This window comes from Megalopta genalis, chromosome 3 (genome assembly GCF_051020955.1).
Source record: "Megalopta genalis isolate 19385.01 chromosome 3, iyMegGena1_principal, whole genome shotgun sequence".
NCBI lineage: Eukaryota > Metazoa > Arthropoda > Insecta > Hymenoptera > Halictidae > Megalopta > Megalopta genalis.
Window position 1 is genome coordinate 14,350,332 of NC_135015.1, and position 14,393 is coordinate 14,364,724.

General features: G+C 47.2%; 1 protein-coding gene across 1 annotated transcript in view; it reads left to right on the plus strand.

Annotated features, from left to right (window-relative positions):
- The first annotated feature begins 282 nt into the window (after nucleotides 1-282).
- LOC117229476 (lachesin) overlaps nucleotides 283-14,393 on the plus strand; it is a 69,376-nt gene continuing 55,265 nt past the window's right edge. Inside the window, exons 1-2 of the mRNA XM_033485970.2 lie at nucleotides 283-525; nucleotides 9,387-9,514. Coding sequence (XP_033341861.1) covers nucleotides 9,388-9,514 — 127 coding nt within the window. The 5' untranslated portion in view covers nucleotides 283-525; nucleotide 9,387. The remainder of the gene's footprint in view (nucleotides 526-9,386; nucleotides 9,515-14,393) is intronic.

Below are 14,393 nucleotides of genomic sequence, written 5' to 3' on the forward strand. Positions count from 1 at the left end.
TGGTTCCGGTGTACTATGGCGTTCCGCTCGGCGACGATCCGCATGCATCAAAGCTACATAATAAATTGAATATTATATGCAGCGACGAGGGACGCGCGGGGGGTCGCGCGGGGTCGCGAGGAAACGACGGGAAGGCGGCGGGCGGCGGAGGCGGAGGAGACGCGAAGGAGTCCAGGGGGCGAGGAAGAGAGAAAAGAGGGTGAGAGGACAGAGGAAAGAGGAAAGAAGAAGGGACACAGGAGGTCCTGGACCTGCGCCATGCGAGGCGAGCGTCCCGTCACGGAGCGTTCCGACGCTCGACTCGCTCGACGGCTAGCTCGACGCCGTCAGTACACGCGTCTCGACGCCCGGGGATGCGTCCGGTGCCGGAATTATAGCGGGACGCTCGTCGTACCGATCTCGGTCGCCCGCCGACTCGTACGGGTGCCGATAGTGTGCCGCGTCGTAAACCAAAACACAGGACACAGTAACACGTATGACGCGCCGTGTGCATTCGCGAGTATAATGCTACACATTTCTCACGAGGTAATTGTCCCGCGACGGGACACCGGCAGAGGGAAGATCGCAGAGAGCGGTTTGATCCGTTTGATCGAACCGTCCGCCGATCGGTCCTGGAATCGTCCTCGATCCCGCTTTGGTTTCTCCCAAAGGATTTCGCAGCAGTGTCCGCGTGGAGTTACCGCTCGTTTTTTTTCTGTCCTCGCCGCGCGTCGAGCCGCGCCGATTTTCCGGCGGGACGATATATCAGCGCGATATTTTCGGGCGGAATTCCCTGCCGAATTCCAAGTGAATTACGAGGGTGCCGTTCACCACCGGAGGCAACGATGGCTCCAAAAGGTTCCAGGAGCCGCCGAAGGCTCCCGGAGATTCGGCGATAGCCGCCTGAAAATCTGACGACCGATAATCCGCGTCGGCCAATTGAATTTTCGATATTCCGCGGAGTTATCCCCGAAAGGGTGGCCACTTTGCCCGCGAATCTACTCCTCGTCCTGGCGGCCGTTCGTCCTGCTGCTCCTGGTCGCGATCGAACGGCGCCCCCGTATTTTCAGGGTTCTTTGGGAACCGGGCAAAAAGGGACAAGGGACACCGGAATACGAGGGACGACGGACCCGTTCGCATATGACGCGTTTTTACCGCGCGACGGACATAGCTAATGGCCCCGCCGGTGACTTTGATAAATCCATCCCTCGAAGGTGATTCATTATGCGACCCGGTTCTCTCCGTGCGTATGAATTTTAATAACGGCCGTGCTGCGCGAAACATCGGTGGCCCTCGTCGCACGCGCGCGTCTTCGCAACGAGCGCATCGTATTGTCCGAAGGCGACGACAGTGTCCGTGCGAGATCGTTCATGGAACGAAGAATCGCGCGATTAACGACGCGGCCGCGGCCAACGTAGGATCCGCTAAGATTTCTGGAGATCGTCGAACAATTTGCCCGTTATTTCGACGATCGTCGCTCCGCGGAACGTTGAAGTAGATTAGATGACGATGATAATAGTAACAATTTGTCAACCGGTGAAAACTGTTTGTATATAGAGTGGTTACAAATCGTAGGTGATGGAAGGAACGTTTAGCTAAAAGGGCCTAGCCGATTAGGATGGTGAAAATTGCCCTTACAGGTTTCTTGATGAGTATATTAAGGTTCGATAGCTGGCCAAGAAAAACACGGTGCAAAATTTCCACCCTATCGGGTTATTATAACCGGTATAACCTGATAACTTGTTCGCGGGGGTAGTTACAGGGTTAAATAGACTGCGCGCATTTCCCTCCTCCGGTAACTTTCTAAAATTTTGAAAAAAATGTGGCTTATTTTCGACATCGAGCCGTATGTTATAGAATTCTTTCAGATTTTTCGGTTGCAAGCTGTGGTTATGAAAAATGGAAAACCAATAAAAGATCGGAAAATTGAAGATTTCTCGAAAACCGATATAATCCGGTAACTTGTCCGCGGGGGTAGTTACAGGGTAAAATAGACTCCGCGCATTTCCCTCCTCCGGTGACTTTTTAAAATTTTGAAAAAAATGTGGCTTATTTTCGACATCGAGCCGCATGTTATAGAATTTTTTAGATTTTTCGGTTGTAAGCTGCGGTTATGAAAAATGGAAGACCGATGAAAGATCGGAAAATTGAAAATTTCTCGAAAACCGATATAATCCGGTAACTTGTCCGCGGGGGTAGTTACAGGGTAAAATAGACTGCGCGCATTTCTCTCTTCCAGTGGCTTTTCAAAATTTTGAAAAAAAATGTGACTTATTTTCGACATCGAGTCGCATGTTACAGAATTTTCTCCGATTTTTCGGTTGCAAGCTGCGGTTATGAAAAGTGGAAGACCAAAAAGAGATCGGAAAATCGAAGATTCCTCGAAAACGAAAATATGGTTTTTTTTCAATATTAATCCTCCGATAAGGTACTGTCACAAGCAGTGCGCTGAATTTTTCTCAGAATGAATGGACACGATTACGTTATTCGTTTGCATTTCTGAAGATCCTATTCAGGCAGTTCGATCGACCGAGCGATGTTCCACGGCACAGAATCCACGGTGTTCCACTTGTAAAAGATAAATCGCGATAATCGCGGAAGCTGAACCGGTTCGTTTAAGAGTTGGAGGCCCCGCGGCACGCGGAATCTGGAACCGGAGATAACTAATTCCCGACGATTGTCCGAAGACGCTGTCAACGGTTATCTTTAAACCGGGTAGCACCGTAATCCCCGGTGTAACGTTCGTAATCGTCCGGCTCGGGTCGGCGAAGTTGTTTCGCAAAAACGGACGCTGGCTTTCGAGCCGGCATCGTAGATAATTAATCTGTTTCCCCGGAGGATGGCCGTGTATTTGCATAGGTACGCGTATGCAAATGGTAAGCGGGCCTCCTGTGCACCTCCCCCTCCCCCCTCACCCGGCCGCCCCTGAAATTATTCTTCGGGACCGGCGCAGCGATCGCGTCATCCCTCCGAAAATCTTCCTGCGGGACTTTTTCGCGCGCATCCGGCCGGGATGAATTAATGTCGAATGTAAAACCGAGCCATTCGTTTTGCGCGACCATTTAAATAACTTTTCAATTGTCCCTTCGCCGTGCCGTCGCGCGTCCCGACGCCCCCTGCCGCCTAACCGTTGGCTGCACAAGAAATTATAAATTATTCTCGAGGCATCGGGGAAATTTCGCAACCGCCTGTGCTACCTTTCCGTTGAACTCGGAGCAACGACGGAGCGACGGCGTCGGCGGAATGGCGCGGCGGTGTAATCGGACGGACACGGGGGGGGAAACAAAAGGGAGAGATGGATCGCGATACGCGGAAACGAGAAACAAATGTTTCGGCCGGCCGAGAAATTTCGCGAGAGCCGAATAGCATCGGAACGGGAAACGATCGGAGGGCCGTTTTGTTCCAGTTTCCCGGTCTCGTTCACGATCTCTCGGTCCCGATCTCGATACCCGGCGCGCGCGATGCGAGGCCCTGGTTGCTGCCAGTAATTAATGCCTGGCGAGCGGCGGCGGCGGCTGGGGCTCTCGGACCGGAGAAGGTCCGGAAAAATTACGGGTTCGCATTTCCCTTGATTATCCGGGCGCTTCTCGGGAAACGGTATCAGTCGTTAAAATTCCCTGGCTCGCCGAGATTTAAGCCGCGCTTAACGCCGTCTCAGCGTAACGAGGGCAAAACGAGAAATTGCGATTTTTTTTGTCTTCCTTCGTTTTTTTGTTCGAGGATTAGTAAATCATCGGGAAGGGACACGTCCGCCGATCCACCAAATTCCTCCCCCTACCCCCGCGACGCGAGATCGACTTATTTCCAGTACAATGGCGAGCGGCCCGCGGGCACCCCGTGCTCTCCCCACTCCTCGCCTCTTCGCTCCTGTTCGGGTCGTTTCCTCTTTTTTTTCTTGTTTCCGTCCCTCGGCGAGGCTTTTAAATCGGTCATAACGTTTGCGCGATTCTTTCCCGAAGAGACAATGTTTGCGAGCAAACAGTTGATCGCGGTAAACACGCGGAGAAGGGTCGGAAATGGAATCTCGGTTCGAAAAGTGAAATCCCTCTCGGCCGGATCCTTCCATTACCAATCTGCCATCTCCCGCCCCTACTCCTACCCCCTCCCCCCTCCGCCGCCCCGAAGAACAGCCGAACGACAAGAACGAAAATCCGATTTCCCCGTGTCGCTTCGCGGCCCGCAGCCGACTAATCGACGAATCGACCAATAGACGGACGAGCATAAACACGCCGAGCGTCCCGTGAATATGCAAACATACCGTGGCAACTCTGGTTCCTCTTTTATCCGTACGAATCCACCGTTCGAAAATCGTATTATTACGGCAAGCATTTCCTTATCGTAAACACCATTAGCTCGAAGTGCCTCCCGAGTGTCGCGATATCGGCGCGATCATTTTTGTTCTACCAGCGAACCGGGCACACCGCCGCAATAATTGCTTCGCACCTTGCCACGGTTATCGGTAGACCGCGGATCTTTATGCGAAATACAACATTTGTGCATCGGTTGCGTGGAACGGGAACCGCATGAACGTCTATACTCGGTCTTGTGCGATTTTAATGAGTTATAGATAGACCCCGCGGATCTTTATGCGAAATACAAAATTTGTGCACCGGTTGCGAGAAACGGGAACTGTACAAACGTCTATACTCGGTCTTGTGCAATTTTAATGAACTATAAATAGACCGCGGATTTTATGCATTCATTACAGAAATATAAGAAATATAAGAAATATAGGAAATATAAGAAATATAAGAAATATAAGAAATATAGGAAATATAAGAAATATAAGAAATATAGGAAATATAGGAAATATAGGAAATATAAGAAATATAAGAAATATAAGAAATATAGGAAATATAGGAAATATAAGAAATATAAGAAATATAAGAAATATAAGAAATATAGGAAATATAAGAAATATAAGAAATATAGGAAATATAAGAAATATAAGAAATATAAGAAATATAAGAAATATAAGAAATATAGGAAATATAGGAAATATAAGAAATATAAGAAATATAGGAAATATAGGAAATATAGGAAATATAAGAAATATAAGAAATATAAGAAATATAAGAAATATAAGAAATATAAGAAATATAAGAAATATAAGAAATATAGGAAATATAAGAAATATGAGAAATATAGGAAATATAAGAAATATAGGAAATATAGGAAATATAAGAAATATAAGAAATATAGGAAATATAGGAAATATAAGAAATATAAGAAATATAAGAAATATAAGAAATATAAATATATGAAGTATAAGAAATATAAATATATGAAGTATAAGAAATATAAATATATGAAATATAAGAAATATAAATGTATGAAATATAAGATTACAAAAACATAAGAATAATTGAACAATATTCGAACACTATTTTCAACTTGTCGAAGTCACTGAAAGAGAAACAATTTATATTTATTTAATTTTTGTTTCTTACAATCCACTTGGAACATTTTTATTTTCCACAAAGATCCGCGGTCCGGTTATAAATAACGTGGTGAAATCGTTGAATTTGTCTAACAGCGCGAACGTTTCGTGTTTCATCTATCGATTTCTGGCATAAATGCATAAAATCCGCAATCTGGTTATCAGTTCTTCCGGTTCTCGTTTTCGTTTCATCTCGTCTCGGACACGCATCGGGTGTCATAGCATTTTAAAACAAGAAAACGGTTTCAACAGGAATTTTAGAAACGTTATTATTATTCATTCGTTAACGGGCATCTTGCCCATTACGCGCCCATTGGCCTATTAATTACGTGCCCGTTAACAGTAGTGGTACAGCGAGGTGCGGGGGAACACGTGTGTACATTAAACAATGCGTTCGGTGAAAGGACGTCCTAATTCTATTCAACGGAACAAGATTTACATTGATGAGACGTCATTCCACAGTCGGTGTTCGAAAGATCGCAGCGAACCGAAGGCAAAGTCGACATGTTCGTCAAGGCAGTTAGAGTCTGTGATGGCACAGTTTATCGGATTATACGGATTATAATTAGTTCTGCACACGGTCTTGGTCTGAGTTCGCGTAAAGGAGCACGGAAATGTATTTGTCTAAGAAGAGTCAATACACTTGTTAACCCTTTGCACTCGACTGATGACTCCGACTCACCGCTTAAAATCGTTGGACGACGTTTCGAAATCATTTTGACCTCGTCAAATTTGTTTACGTTTGAAACATCGTCGAAAGTGTAATCGTTGCACAAATCACGATATTTAATTTCATGTATGTACAGTGCACTTGAGTCGTACGAAATGGAAATACTGAAAGTCAGGAAAAGTATTTTCAATTCAGAGTTAAAATGGCCGCAACTCGTCGACTCTAACGTTTGTGAGTTCGTCTCCGAAGCGCGGAAGAATAATCGCGATCATTAAAAGCCATTAGTCGACCAAGCTTATGTGCACAGAACCGGACAAATATTAACATCATCCCCGCAAACAGTTGGATTTATTTTTCACCTCGGCGTGTTCCGAGCGTCGGGTGCATCGTCTTCTCGACTTCTGCCGTTATCCGATAACATGTCATCTATTGCTCGTTATCGTAAGGGCTTCTTCTCGCAAATGAATGAATATCAAATATCAAACGTTATCGAATATAGGGTAGTGGAGCCGGTTTCTGTTCGATGACCAATTTCTGTGCCTTTGGTTTGCTTCCGGGCTTCGGTTCTTTATCGAGTAAGACATCTTAAATTTTGTTATACTTTCATCTTGTTTATTTTTTAACAAACAAAAACTGTAATACTTGCTTTCCTATGAATATAAAGTTTATCAAAGTGACTCGCATAGTACTTTTCGGAAAAGTGGAATTACCAATTAATTTAATACACACTTAGAAGTGAGATATCGAGTTCTGATAAAGGACACGATGTTCCAAAATGTTCAAATTGTGATCTCAAATTTTTGGGTCCGAATATTATTGCTAGTTTTCGAGTGACAGTTGTTTGAAAATTGACAGATTGTATGACATACGTGCTTCGTGTAGAAAATGTGACAGCGGAGGGTTAATTAATTTAATAATATTAATTTAAATATTAATAATATTAATATCAATAATTATATTAATTAATAATAATATTATAATATATACTATATTATATTATATATATATATATTTATTATAATATATACTATATTATATTATATATATATATATTTATTATATATATATTAATATATACTATATTATATATATATATATATAATACATAATATTAATAATATTAATTTAAATATTTTGTGCAATTGTGATAAAAAAATGGACGGGTCAAACGTAAAGATTAAAAGCGACTAAGAATGTTCACCTATTAATTCCAACTTATTAAAATAATTTAAGGGAGGAAGAACATTGTACTTGGCTCCACTGTCTCGCAATCCAGGCGGACAATTTTTATTACTCGTAAAGATCCGCATTCTAATTATGCTCGAAAACAGAAAAAAAACTCCAAAGGAACAGCAAATGTTCGCTGCACAGTAACCGGCTCCATCGTTCTATTCGCATGTGGAAAATCGTCGCGAAATCGGCCAGCCCGGTGCCCGCCGGCGTCGCCGGTCCAGCATTTCGCCGAGCAGAACATCCGGTTGGCATCGGTGGGGGATGCGTAGATCCCGTCAGAATCGAAAGGGTCGAGCTCGTTTCTCGCGTCATTACATTATCCTCTCGGGTTCGCGTCGGTCGACGAAGCTTCGCCGAAAGAATTTTAATCATCCCGTTTCGATTCCGATTTCCCGCGTCCCCCGTCCGCGGTGGTCCGGATCCAGATATTTCTTCCGGTTCGATTCCGTTCCGGCCGGCGCGGCGTCTTTCAGTCCCGGGAGAAGAGGAAAAGAGAGGTGGAGAACAGAAGAGGAGAAGAAAAGATCCCTCGGTCGGCCTCTCGTTCGACGGCGCCATCGATCACGCGTCACCGAGATAAGACAAAGAGCTTATAATCCGAGATCTCGCCGAGGGAAAAGAAAGAGATTTCCCGATGTCCCGGGCATGCGGGCCTGGGTACGCGCGCACGCGTGCACAGACGGAAACAGGGACGAATTGTAGAATTACAGAACACCTTGACGGAATCAACCGTCGAACTACGGGGTATCCCAAAATTATTGTACAAGCGAGAAATGAGGGATTCCCGAGATCATTTCAAGCAACTTTCTCCTTTGCGAAAATGCAATCCGCGGCTCCGTTTACGAGTTATTAGCGAAAAACTCTGACCAATAAGAAGCGAGCTCGCGTAGCGCTAGGCGGCCGAGCCAATCAGCGGAACTGGGACTTCGAGCGCTCATTGGCTCGGCCGCCTAGCGCGAGGCGAGCTCGCCACTCATCGGCGGAACTGGGCTCCGAGCACTCATTGGCTCGACGGCCTCGCGCCACTCGAGCTCGCCTCTCATTGGTCACCGTTTCTCGCTAATAACTCGCGAACGAAGCCGCGGATCGCATTTTCACAATGGAGAAAGTTACTTGACATAACCTCGGGAATCCTTCATTTCCCGCTTGTACAATAATTTTGGTACAGCCTGTGGAAAGCCGTGCCGACGAATCACCGCGAACGGCGGCGCCGTTTTTACAAGCATCGTTAGCACGTGTACGATCTTTCCATCCTCACCGGGCTGAAACTCCGAAAACTACTGCGTTCCGGAGGGACACGCCGCGGCTAGCCGGGACAAAGAGCCGCGGAACTTTCATTTAGTCCTGTCGTAAATAAGAAGGAACAGTTGGTCCGCGTTACGCGCGTATAAGTGCGCGGAGCCGCGTCCGACGCCGCTAAATTCTGTCTCTCTCTCTCTCTCCCTCTCTCCCTTCCTCCTTGCGGAAATCTCTGCTCCTAAATGGCCGAGATAGTTATTTACGAGGGACGGCGTACAGGATAATTGTCCCGCGTCTCCTTGGACAGAGTAGTTGTCGGTGCGGCGAAGCGGGCGGCGGCGGCGGCGGCGGCGACGGCGGTGGCGGCGTAGGAGGGGGGGTAGGAGGAGTTCGTACTTTCGTACACGTTTCCCGTAGCACTCGACCCGGCCGCGCGCGGACGGCGGGCACGTACATTACGCGAAATTGCGCGAACTTGGAGCAGTCGGTTGTAGATACGTCGCTTGACAAACGTATCGATTGAGAACGGGGAAGCGGGACGAAAGAAATAATAAAAAAGACGAGCGGCTGGTACGCGCGGGCGAGGGCGACGCCGATGGCGAGGGTGAGGGAATCGCAGGCGCGGGGGAGGGGGAACAGGGAAGAAACAACCAGAAAAGAGAGTTCGGCGAATGCTTGGTGGGAGACGGAGGGGGAACGGGGGGGCTGCCGGGTGTATCGGTGTATGGGTTCGGTTGAAACCAGCGGGAAAGAGGATAGAGGCGGCGGGGGGGAAAGGGGGAGTCGTTATTATTGTTCAGTTATTTCTTTTTCTTCCACTTTCAGAATGAGGGTGGCACGGCTATTACTGTGCTACGTACTTCTCGAAGACTACAGTACCAATCTCGGCGGGGCTGCAATTACCAGCGACGCCGTGCGCCAGGACGCCTCTGCGACGAATCCCACGCTGGCAGGTACATATACCTCTACGCGTCTATACCTACATATATCTCTCTTCTGTCTCTACGTCTATATATCTGTTACGTTCTATGTCCTATGCGGCCGTGTCCCACGTCTGCTGCGCCCATGTGCGCGCCCCGTTTACATAACGTGTGCCCGCACACGGGAGCGTGTATCGCGAAACGCATTGTTCCCTCTCGAAAACGCGTGCGAGAGGCATGCTGCCGCGAGCCGAACGAACGGCACTCGACGCGCGATGTCTCGCGGACTCGTCGCGACCATCGCGCGGAACACGGTGCCGTCCTCGAGACGCAGGAACATGGCTCGTCGAACTCCTCCTCCTCCCCCTCTGCAACCAGGTATAGGGTGGTAGCGCTCGTAACTATTCGAACGGTTCGACGTGTTTCGAAAATTTACGATTTATTGGTAGCAGCCGATTTGTATTGCTTACGTTTGTTTTTTATTGTGCAGTAAATTCTACCCGATTGTCCTTCAGCTTGTAAATAAAAATGGACGATTTTGGAGGGGGGGGGGGGAGGAATGCGATTATTCGAGCCTCGCGGCTCGTTTTCACAGTTGCCGATTGTGTCAACAATCGTATAAACGAGACTAATCGTAACTCCGCTTCACAAATTGTCGATTTTTGTTTGCGAGCTGGAGGACTGTTGGGGAAAATTTGCTGTAATTACGTTCTGAAATTGGATACAACGGCAGCCGGGAAAAGACGGTAGAAATTTTTGAAAACTGGACTATAGATGGCTTGAACTTTTTTTTTAGACGACAGAAGGACTAATCTATTAGGCAATGATTATAATACTTTTTTCAAATTTTGCTATCGCGTGTTTTTAATTGTTCACAGCTTACGTCAAGGTCAACCGAGCTTACAAAATGTATCTTTTTACGTTTCGTTATAGGCTCGGATAAAAAGATCGAAAAATATGAGTTTCCTTTTATTTAGTTTTCTGTCATTCCAAGTAATAGCAAAATTGAAAAAGAGTATTATAGTCATTGCCTAATAGCCTAGTCCTTCTATCATTTAAAAAGGACTCAAGTCATTCAGTCCAATTTTAAAAAAGTTATACCGTTTTCCAAGCGTCCTTAAGTATATGACCACTGCCAGTGTTCATGATTATTACAATAAAATCATTTTGTGCATTATTTAAGAATTCATACTCGTCTAAATGGCTCTCCCCGATATCTCAAAAATACAAACAAGCATTATTGAAATTAGTTAAGCGGATGCCGAGAATATATTTACATATATAACAGTGCAAACGGAATAAAAAAAATCAAACGAGTCATTAAAATTATCAAGGTCGACGAACGTACGATTCAAGCAGCTAAATCCTAAAAAGGAACATGATTTATCATCCACCCGTACAACATCGCCGTCGTCGCGTATCATAGCTGCGTACTTACGGGACCGCGACTTGCACGATCCGAGTGTGCGCACGTGTACACAAAGATCCGGAGGACCGTGACATACACTCGGCAGCGATACGTTGGCAAAGATACTAAACGGATGTCTGCGCGGCTGAAAAGGCTCGAGCCCGCGTTAACGGGCCGCGCGGTTTCGTCGTCGCGGGTCGCGCGGGGGTCGTGGCCCGTGTTAAGATGTCTAGATCCATTACGAAGTACACCGCGTCCGCGTGTAATCGCGAACCGCCCTGCGGTAGTCCGTTATCCAATTCCGGACTGTTGCGTTCTCCGGCTAATGAGTAATCAACGGAACGTCGCGTTCCGCGAGTAAATTACGAGGGTGAGCGACGAGCGCGTCGAGCGCGACGAGCGTCGGGTGCCGCGAGACGACTAGGAACCGCCGATTTTGCGCGGTTTCCATTCGCCGCAATCGACGCGAACGGCTGCCGAAGTCGGTTCCCGACTTTCTTGTCGCCGCGTCGGGATTCTCGAGGAACGGCCGTCGAATGAATTTCGTTTCGTGTGCAAGGGCTGTCGTGCGCCAGGGACGCCGTTCGAGCCGGCGAAACTTTAGATTAAACCCGGAGCCGCGCGTCGCGGTGCATCGCGCCGCGCGACTGCGATTGCGATTGCGATTGCGATTTCGCATACTCGCGTTCCCGCGGGGAGCTCGGAAAGTGATTTGCGCGAGATTCGCGATCGAGCTACGACCGGCAATTACCGGCGAGCACCGGGCGAATCAGTTTCCACGGCAAATGGAACGGCGTCGCGGCGTATTCCATTTCGCTTTTCGGGACGGGCCGGGCCGGGACGGGTCCCGGACTCTGGATCTATAAATCGACGCCGCCCCGACGGCGGTGCCGACGCGGAGCGTAGCAAAGCGGTGAGAAAAAGCTGCGAAATAAGGAACCGGGACAAAGTGGTTACCGGTGTAACGTTCTCCCCGTGCTCGGTCTCTCTCTCTCTCTCTCTCCTTCTTTCTTTCCCCCCGCCGTTCCCCAGCCGTGAATCCGAAAGCCGTCTCTGAAATAGTGCTAAGGCGGAGCCGTCTTTATCGGCAAACTTTTCCCGTGAACATTGTCGGGAGGAAGCCGCGTTTACACCGATTCTCGGGTATCTCGCGAAGATCAGAGTTCCCTGGAGCGAGGCGGCGCGCGGCGCGCGGCGTGCGGCGCGGTGCGGTGCGGCGCGGCCGAACAAATGTTCGATACGATGTATCAAGAAATAAAGGAACAACACCCCCGAGACAAATTGCTGCGACCGTAGCGTCCGTTGCAACGGCGGCAGCGTTTTCGCATCGGATCCTCGCGGAAGCTCCCGCACGCTCTTCCTCTTCTTCTTCTTCTTCTTCGTATCTTCGGAGAAGGAATTCCTTTCGGTCGATCGACTCCCGGGGGCCGCGGTGCGTCGATCGCGCGGGGACGAGCCTATTTATCGGCGATTATGCCGATAGAGCGCAGGCCTTTTTTCCACGGTAAAAATCGCGACATGCTCCGCGGGTTGAATGAACGCGCCTCGCAGGTGGCCAGGTGGGCGGACGGTCAGGTGGTTGGATGGGCAACGGGGGTGGTAGGCAGGCAGGCAAGCAAAAGCACGCGGAGGCCGAGGAAAATGCGACGCGATGTAATCGATGCCGTGCCGTGCCGTCGCCGACGCTGATGAAAACTACGATCGGGTTACTCGAGCGAGCAATGTCCGCGCGAAGTCGCCGCGGTAATTAAACTCTTTGTCAGGATCGGTCCGGCGCGGCGACACCGCCACGGGAAACCGATGCGGCAAATAAAAGAGGCGAACAAAATAGAAGGAAAATCTAGGCTAGCCGGCTGGTCGACGGAGCATGGTGCAAAAATGATCGCGAGCGCGCGCGCGCGCCCGCGCTCGTTCTACCCCTGCTTATCCCGGGGTAATGCGCTCTCTCCTCACCCCTTTGCTCTCTCACCCCTCGACGGTTCGCTACGCGGATCGCGGCCGGGCAACAGGGTCCCCGGATTTCGGCATTTAGCCGCGATTAGTTATCATCGACGCGCACGCAATGCCGAACCCGCGAGATCGTTTGCACGGGCGTTCATTGTCATTGTCGACCGAGCGCTCTCGTTTAAAATGCGATTCTATCTTGGCGTCATTATTTCCGCTGTTATTTCTTTCCCGTTCGCGCGGCTCCGAAAACGTTCGTTCGCGTGTTCCGTTGGTGTGCGGAGAATTGAGGTATTGCTGTTTGTAGTACACTAATTGTACTTAGGGTGAATCTGACCATCATAGTGACCTTACAACTTTAAGTGACCTTACGACTTAATTAAGTACTGTAAATTACGACCTAATTAAATGGTGTACCTGTATCGCGCTTCTTAAAACGTTTCAATTATATGTCGATGTCTTTCGTATAGGTATGCATTTTTGCTATGATTGAAATATAATAAAGAACACACACACACACACACACACACACACACACACACACACGAAATAATTGACAGAATGGTCGAAACAGTCTTCGAGCGAGTTGCTGTGACCTTAAACAGATGAAAAGTTAATTTCTATGTGTACTGAGCCGCTTTTAATTATTCTGTGTCAATTACTGTACCTTGATCTAGTTACTGTGTGTTCGTTTCTAGACACTGATCTAATTAACACTTTGCACTCGAGTGGCGACTCTGAAGCGTCATTAAACATTGCTGTACTATTTTTCTAAATAATTGTAACAGTATCAGATTCGTTTATATTTTTTAAAAAACTGTTAAAATTTAATTCTAATTGCCAACAGGCTCAAATCGTACTAAATCATATAAAATGGAAATATACTGTAGATCAGAAAACACGTTTTGGATTTCGAATTAAAATAGCTTCGACTGCAAAGGATTAAGGTGCTCCAATTATTGTGATCGTTTTTTAATATTTTGATCACCTTTATTTACAATCAAAATATAAACACACATAAAATCTCACATCAGAAATTTAAGAAATTTAAAAGTTAAAGTCTTAATTCGGCTATGAAAATTTCAGATCAAAAATTATATTTAAAAACTTCAATATCATTGCTTTAATAATGTTATTTTCAAATACAAGTAAAATTTTCGATTAAAAATACATTCGTTAAAAGCGGATACACGACGGAAAACTAAGATACGCTTAGATATGCGTTCTTTTACAATCTACTGGAGGACACAGGGACGAAAAAATTCGGCTCTTTCATAAACGAAGGCAAACCTAAAAGTATGTAGATTCACAGACTTGAAAACCGCCTCCCGAATGGCTCGTATGCAGATCATCAGTGTGCACGTTATTCTACATTTCGCGAGCTCGCATGCAACGCAAATACCTAAACGATCCGCTAGTCTACTAATGACACACTGCGCGCCTAGCAATCATGAGCAAAAAAATAAATGCCAATTCCCGGAGGCCGACTTTCGAAAACTCGGCAGCCTCGAGAGCGGATTAAAATAGGATCGAAGCTAGCGTGTCCGATCGAGAGAGCAG